Source organism: Patagioenas fasciata, chromosome 6, assembly GCF_037038585.1.
Source record: "Patagioenas fasciata isolate bPatFas1 chromosome 6, bPatFas1.hap1, whole genome shotgun sequence".
Classification (NCBI taxonomy): domain Eukaryota; kingdom Metazoa; phylum Chordata; class Aves; order Columbiformes; family Columbidae; genus Patagioenas; species Patagioenas fasciata.
Window position 1 is genome coordinate 37,829,922 of NC_092525.1, and position 7,574 is coordinate 37,837,495.

The window sequence follows — 7,574 nt, forward strand, 5'->3', positions numbered from 1 at the left end:
GTAAGGGCTCACGTGGTATGTGAATGAGAACTGAAATCAACTTCCAGCCTTAGTAGGGGGACTAAGTTCTTCTACATGCATTATTCTCACATTGGCTGCGTGTTTTTCAGTCCCCGTTGGCTCTGGAGCACATAAGGGTAGGACTGGTGTGCAGAAAAGGCCCAGGTTTAGACTTAGTGCTGCGGCAGCCAAGGCTGCTGATCAATTCTGCACATCCCGTGAGAGGGGCGGACTTGCCGGGAGGGGCGGCCAGAACAGGGGACCCAAAGTGACCAGCTCGGTAGGTTTTCCACGTTGTGCAGCATCTGGAACTGGGAGATCACCAGGGTCTCGCTGTCCTCATCCATGGCCGGCATCTGAAGAGGAGCCTGCCTGCCATCCTAGGCCTGGTTCCAGGCCCTGCAGCCCTTAATCCAGCTCTGGTTTACTGCCGAGTCCAGCCCAGGGCATCCGGGGGTTTGTCCTGCAGCTGCTGGAGCCACGATTGGTTTTGTATATTTTGCATTACTTTCTCTCCTCATCAGTAGTACTAGCAAAGCATGTTTTGACTTTCCAACTGGTCTCGCTCCCTTCTCCTCCTCTTCCCTTGAAACGTGGACATAAGAGCATATTCAGTGTAATATTTTGGGGGTATAATTGCAGTCTTGTCTCTTTGCAGTTCAGCTGTTTTTCAGACTATAGAATGCATAAATGCTGACAAGTAGATTATCAAAGTTCTGCAGTGTTAATAAGGAGTTGTTGGGGGGGGGTTGGTAGGTTTTTTCTTCCCAAAGAATGGTTAGTGAATATGTCAAGGCACTTCTCAGGTAAGAGACCCTGAACAGCTCAGTTCTCCCTGTTTCTTTTTCTTCTACCTTCTCTTTGCCCATTTAATCTTCGGGTCCTTCTCTTTCTCCCTAAAATATGCAGCACAGTGAGGCCGTTACCCCAGGCAGGTCCCTTTGCATGTTCTGCTCTTCTATGTAGTGATTTTCCAAATATCTGCTTTGATTACTTGTTTTCTGTATAAATTCACTGACTCGTGTTTTCCCCGCTGGCCAGACGCGTTCCACAGCCTTTCTCCCTGCAACCCGGATGAGGAAGAGGAACTGGAGATCAGCGGCCCAGAAGAATTCTCATTGTTCCAAGAAGAGCTGGTGGCAGAACAGCTGACATACATGGACGCGGTATGTAGATCATACGTATTACTTGAAATGCTCGGAGAAATAGTCCTGGGCTTCTCATTGTTTGTTTGTCTGTTTGTTTTTTAACTTAACTTGGTTATCCAAACTTGCTTCATTGATTGGGCTTTTCAGTTCTTCTGAAGGTGTTTGTCTTTTTTTTTACGGTGTGAACGTAGGCTGTGTGGCCTCTTTTGCAAAGTTTAATATTTGACCCCTCAGATATAGCGTATTTTGACTGTATCTTAGGCCAACTCACCTGGAGATGTATAAGCATTTGTAACTGTAATGCTCCAATTTGGCTTATTTGTATCAATCTCCTTCAAAAATATCATTATATGGAAATCTTTCCCCTTGGTAAAGTAAGTGATAGAAAGGTGTCTATTATTTTGCTAGGACAGTTTATCTGACAGTTCTTTTAGGGCGTCAGATCTAAAGTGTTATATCAAAGTGTATATTTTAAACTGGAGAGAAAATCAGTATTTCCCTTTTGATACCATATCAGATTCAGATGCAGTTTGTACTGTAACCATGCATTTCTTGCTGTGGGCAGTAGCGATCCAGGCTGAGTTGGACACCTCTGTTTCCCTCTAGACACTCTTCCAGAACGTTGTGCCCCACCACTGCCTGGGCTGCATCTGGTCCCGAAGGGACAAGAAAGAGAACAAACAGCTGGCACAGAGCATCAGAGCCACCATCTCGCAGTTCAATGCCGTCACCAACTGCGTGCTCAGCACCATCCTGGAGAGCAAAGAACTAAAGACACAGCAGCGAGCGAAGATCTTGGAGAAGTGGATCCGTATCGCACGTGTAAAGCGTTTATTCACGACTGTTTCACGTTCCTTGTGCGGGTGCCGTGGAGCTGGGAGGGGACAGGGGGGTTGTTGGTCAGTGATATTTTTGATGCTCAGTATTTGTAGAGCTGCCCGCTTAGCAGGGAGAATGTGCAGCAAGCAGGACACGGGGCAGACAGAAGAGCTCTGACTATTGGTGATGCTGACGTTTAACGCTCCTGTGTTTCTAACCGCTCCTTTCACAGCAATGTAGGGTCCTGAACAACTTTTCGTCTCTGAAGGCCATTGTTTCCGCCTTGCAGTCCACCTCGGTTTATCGCCTGAAGAAGACCTGGGCCTGCGTTCCAAAGTAAGGCTGTGCAGTGTGTCACTGGATGTGTTTTGGTGCTTTTATCTTTTCTGTGCCCAACTGTTAACGATTGTTGAGAAAAAAATAGTACCCTGATCTGATTCAGAGTGCTTACAAACAACTTAAATGATTTAATCTTTTCCTGTACAGGGACACAATGCTGATGTTCGAGGAGCTTTCAGAAATCTTCTCCGACTCTGACAACTTTGCGATGAGCAGGGAGCTGCTGATGAAGGTGGGAATTAGCTTGAGTTGCCAGCTTGTGATCTCACCCAAAGCCGAGCTCAGCCCTGTTCCTAACCAATGAGCTCCCGTATGTGGTGCTTTGGGGAAGACGGGTCTGTAAATCCCGGCTTTTCTGCTGGGGCGAGAGGTGGCGCACAGCGAGATTTGACGCAGAGGAGTTACGAATGAGCGCTTTGGCTTATATACCGCTCTGTGCAGACATGAACTGCTGGCTGAGATACCAACGATGATGTCATGAAAGCATCATTTACAGGAGTGCTGTTTGGTGAAGGAGACGAGTTGTATTTTGTTTGCTTCCACAGGAGAATTCTAATTAGTATTATTATTATTACTTCTCAGTCAGTTAATCCACCATTGCTCTGACTGTTTGCAGGGAGTCACACAAGGCACGGTACCTTACCTGGGTACCTTCCTAACAGACCTTGTCATGCTGGACACAGCCCTTCAGGACTATCTCGAGGTAATTTGGGGCAATTTTTGGAATCCTAAATATCCTCCCTCCCTTGCAGTCTGCTCCTGCATCTTCCACTGGGTGCTAGTGCAGTTCTTAAAAATGGAGGACTCTATTTAAATAGACTCAGGTGTACGAGCGCTGTGGTTTATCCTAGAGCTGGAAATAGGTCTTTGTAGAGGCCTTTGGTCAGGGCAGCTCTGGCCTTTCCCTTGGTGTCGCTACTTCATCCTGTTTGTGATTAAGTCCAGCCGAGCCTGTGCTCTTCTCCTCTGATCCCTTCTCTGTCCTTCCAACAGGGCGGCCTGATCAATTTTGAGAAGCGGCGAAGGGTAAGTGGAACGGTGACTGTTCTGTGATCGTTAGTGCCTGACGCTCTCTGCTAGAGCGTTCTCTTGGCGAGGCCTGTTGTCTTTGCTCGGGCGTATCCAACAGGCGCTCACGTTACTCAGAGGGTGAGGAAGGAACAGTCCCCGGCACGCTGTGAACCTCTGCCGGGCTGTGAGGGGCAGCGCGGGAAGAGAAATTCCTTTTAGATGGGGGCAGCAGGGGAAGAGGAGCTGCAGGGCACTCACTGCCACGGGATTTACGTCTGGGGCACGTTCCCCCCGTTTGGTGTTCACGGGAACACGTTACACGAGCGCGTTCTGTGTGCTGGGAGCGAATCAGACCTGCTGGCGTGAGACCTTTGCTGGCCACAAGATACAGTCTGTGACCATCTTCCTTGTGCTGCAGTAAATAGTTGTGGGTAAAAGGTGCAGAGAGCGGAGCAGGTACCTGGGACCGAGAAATCAAGGCTGAGCGTTGCCTTCCAGCCTGAGCCTTGTTGGTCAGAGATCAGTAGGAGCGAAGGTGCCGGGGTTTCCTCTGTCCGAGGGCAGTCGCGCCAGATCTCGGACAGAATTATTTTGGGCAAGTGTGTGTGCAAGCGGAGTGAGGGAAGAGCAGCGCGTTCCAGTCACACGTTGGGGGCAGCGTTTTGTGTTCCCCTGGGCCAAGTGTGAGTGCACAGAGCCGGGGAGGATCAGGCTCTGCTGTCATCACAGGCACCTCTCGTTCTTTCCCTTGCTTAGTGCCTGAGAACCACCTACGTACAGAGCGGGATTCCTCTCTCGGCGCCGCTCTGGCCACGCAGGGGAGACGGGAAGGGTGAGCTGCAGAGTTGCAGCGTTTGAAACAGTGGTTCTCAAAACAGTCACTTCTTCAACTGAAACCGACCCGCGGGTCCAACTCAGTTTGTCCTGGATCTGTTGCTGCGTGTGTTTAGTGTATTAACGAGACTGGCTTTATTTTTCTAATTAGAATTCCTAATTTATTATTTGTTTTCTTAGGAGTTTGAAGTAATCACACAGATTAAGCTGTTGCAGTCCTCATGTAACAGCTATTGCATGGCAGCAGATGAGAAATTCGTGCAGTGGTTTAGGAGGCAGCGGCATTTAAGTGATGAGGAGAGGTAGGGTCTCAGCCCAGCTGGCGAAGCAGCTTTTCTTCCCCCGCAGGCAGGTTCAGGTTCTCTCAGCCTTGAGCTCTGCGCTGCCAGGAGCTGCTCCCGGAGAGTGGAAATACACACGCACAGAGCTGCGCTCCTCCTTGTGGGGATGAACCCTCTGGGACGTGGGAGTGACCCAGGGCTTCTCAAATATGGCCACTTTGAGATATTTCACTAATGGTATTGCCTGTTCTGCAGTTTCCGTCTGTCACGTGAAATCGAAGGAGCAGCTGACAAGAGCACCGCATCGGGCAGAGCTCAGAAGAGCGTGGTGAAGAGATTCAGCCTGTGAGTACAACGGGGAGGGGGTTTGGTGTGTGAATATGAACTGGAATAAATCGAACACCAGCTGACAAACCTGGCTGGGGATCCAGAGCACTGCAGTGCTGTGAGGAGACACCGTCAGCTAAAAATATGTATTTCTGTTGTCTCTTTCTATTGGTGTAATTAGCCATGAGGGTTATCGTCTAAAGACTTCAGAAATAACCCTAAGCTGTCAGACAAAGGAACAATTTTAGTGCGGGATTATAAATTCAATTCAAATTTGCAGCAGCAAAACAGAGCAAATAAGGATAGAGTCTAATTTGCTATACACACACAAGCAATAGGCCACTCGAGATAGGAAAACACAACAGCAGGTCAGATTGTTGAAGCAAGTGACAGCTTTGCTCAGCCCAGCTCTGTTGTGCTTTCTTTTCCCCCCTAGGCCGTTCCTGGGCTTGGGGGTGAGCGCCCACAGCACCCCCGTCAACGCGCAGCCCAAACCTGCTCCAGGTGGGAGCTCTGGGGACAGCACCGTCACCATCGTCCCTCCCACCGCCACTGCTGAGGAGCCTCAGCACAAGGTAGGGCCCGGGCCCTGTGTTCAGCACAAACAGCCTGTGCGAGGCTGCTGACGCTGCCGGCGGCCCCAGGCGCTTGCCCAAGCCTGTGGGTCTTGACTGGAGCGTTGCTGGCAGTGGAAGGGAGGGACCTGAGCTCTGGGAAAGGCGATTTTGGGGGGAGGGCTCATGTGCATCAGCCCAGCCTAATTCTGGGGCAGGCAGAGCAGCTGAGCGAGTGAGAAGCAGGTGAGGTCAGAGCTCGCCAGCCCTGTGCTTTGACCTGCCAGGAACTGCCCAGACCAAGCCTTGTCTGGGCTGGGTTCCGTTCCCAGGGAGCTTTGTCCTGCAGACTCTGCTCTCTTGACCTAAACTGCCTCAACTGGGTTGCCTAAGCCCTTGTTAAGGCTGTTGTGCTGAAGAGTGTCATCTTTAGCTTTTGGATCTTTGAAATTAAATGGTAATGAATGTGTTTGATCTCGCCTCCCCCCTTGCTGCCATCTGCTGACAAGTGCTCCAAGAAGTGCCCCGGCTCTGTGACTCCCATTCCATCAAAAGAAGTGCCGCCAGTCCTGCCCCTCTACAACCAGCAGAGCGGAGACAGCTGCATCATCCGCACCAGCGTAGAAGAGGACAGAAGCGGCAACATCTACAGGAGCATCCTGGTGAGTGGTGGGAACAGCAAAGCGCTGTGACTGTGGGTGGTGTTTTCACCCCAGGTGACTTGAATGGTGCTTTTAGTTTTGGAAACACCTATTCCCTGATCAAACCTCCTTGACAGGGAACATGACAGATGTGACAAATCAAAACATGTGGAGCAGGGGATGAATGAGAGGTTTGCAAAGAGCATCTCTCAAGGTTTCTGGCCTTGAAATTGAAGCTTGTATTTGATCAACAAAGCCAAGGGAAGCACTCTGAGCAAGTGCCGGCTTTGCTGCCCCTGCTCTTCTGCCAGCACCGGCTGTTGTGTGTCCAGCTCAGCACTGGGGTGTGTGAGCTGTGACACAAGGTGCCCCTTCCCCAGCAAACCCAGCTCCAAGGCCCAGATTCTTTGCAGGACATCACAGAAAGTGTTTAGCAGGGGAGACTGTGGATGAATGGATGTCTGCAAAGAGCAGCTGGGGCAGCTCTTGCTGCGGATTCGATGGCTGCTGAGAACAAGGTCTCACCTCTGCGAGTGGTTGCTCAGGAGAGCAGAGGCTGTGATTTGCTGCTGCATTTCTAGAGCAGTGTCTGTTGTCTTGAACTAACTCCACCACCAGGTGTCACAAAGAGCGTGTTTTAGTGTCTGGCAGAATCTACGACTTAGTTACTAAGCCACTGTAATTTTTCAGTTCTTCGAAATCGTTCCAGGACCAAGCAGTCTGCAGAAGGACAGGCCTTTGCTAATTATTAAATCATTATAGAGTGAATAAAGCAGAAGCCCTCATTGCAACCCTCTCTTTGCAGCTGAGTAACCAAGAGAAGGCTCCTGCTGTCATCCAGCGAGCCATGGAGAAGCACAACCTGCAGTCTGGCTCGGCTGAGGATTACGAGCTGGTCCAGATCATCTCCGCGGACAAAGGTGGGGAAGCAGAACTCTGCTGCTGCTGCTGCTGCTTGAAGAGCTCTGCTGCATTTTGCCGGCAAGAGTAACACGCGAAGCGACGTCAGAAACGCCATCGCCACGTTGTCCCAGCTGCCGGTGAGAACAAACCCCTAACGCTGAGTGGGGCGCCCATTAACGCTCGCTCTGCTCCCTCTCTTGCAGAGCTGGCCATCCCACCCAAGGCGAACGTGTTCTACGCCATGAACACCCAGGCCAACTTCGACTTCGTCCTGAGAAGAAAAGCTGCAGCACAGGAGGAGCCCGCACTTCATGGATTGTAATGGCTGAGCTCTGTATAAGATTTACTGTGTATATTATGAGTATGTAAACTTTTTTCCCCCCAGGTTTAGTCTGGAGTTGATATATTTTAATATGTGACCTGTAGATAATGTTTGAGCTTTGTATAATATTTAATATTTATATAGCGAGTATATTAACTTTTTTCCCATTTTTTGTCTGCAGTTGATGTATTTTAATACTTGATGTTTTTATCATATTTAATCTTTCCATACTTCTATAGAAACATTCAATATTATATAATCTTTTTTCTACTGATTTCTGCTTGGAGTTACTGTATTTAAATAGCTTAGCTTTATAGAATATTTTAGCTTTGTATAATATTTAATATTCATAGAGTAAGTACGTAAACTTTTTTCCACTAATTTCTCCTTGGAGT

At 49.3% G+C, this 7,574-nt stretch overlaps 1 protein-coding gene across 1 annotated transcript; it reads left to right on the forward strand.

Annotated features, from left to right (window-relative positions):
• The first annotated feature begins 787 nt into the window (after positions 1 to 787).
• On the forward strand, positions 788 to 7,179 carry LOC136103827 (ral guanine nucleotide dissociation stimulator-like 1). The gene is made up of 12 exons (XM_071810586.1): positions 788 to 806; positions 1,084 to 1,166; positions 1,755 to 1,970; positions 2,200 to 2,303; positions 2,454 to 2,595; positions 2,923 to 3,009; positions 3,300 to 3,332; positions 4,332 to 4,453; positions 4,688 to 4,769; positions 5,859 to 5,975; positions 6,760 to 6,874; positions 7,061 to 7,179. The coding sequence occupies exons 1-12, from the start codon at positions 788 to 790 to the stop codon at positions 7,177 to 7,179; spliced, it is 1,239 nt and encodes a 412-aa protein (XP_071666687.1).
• Positions 7,180 to 7,574: the final 395 nt, after the last annotated feature.

What these genes read in the sequence shown, in the direction of transcription:
- LOC136103827 (XM_071810586.1), top strand. An exon ending in ATTTTGAGAAGCGGCGAAGG is followed by an intron (nt 3,333 to 4,331) that starts GTAAGTGGAACG and finishes TTGTTTTCTTAG; the next exon opens with GAGTTTGAAGTAATCACACA. An exon ending in GATCATCTCCGCGGACAAAG is followed by an intron (nt 6,875 to 7,060) that starts GTGGGGAAGCAG and finishes CCTCTCTTGCAG; the next exon opens with AGCTGGCCATCCCACCCAAG.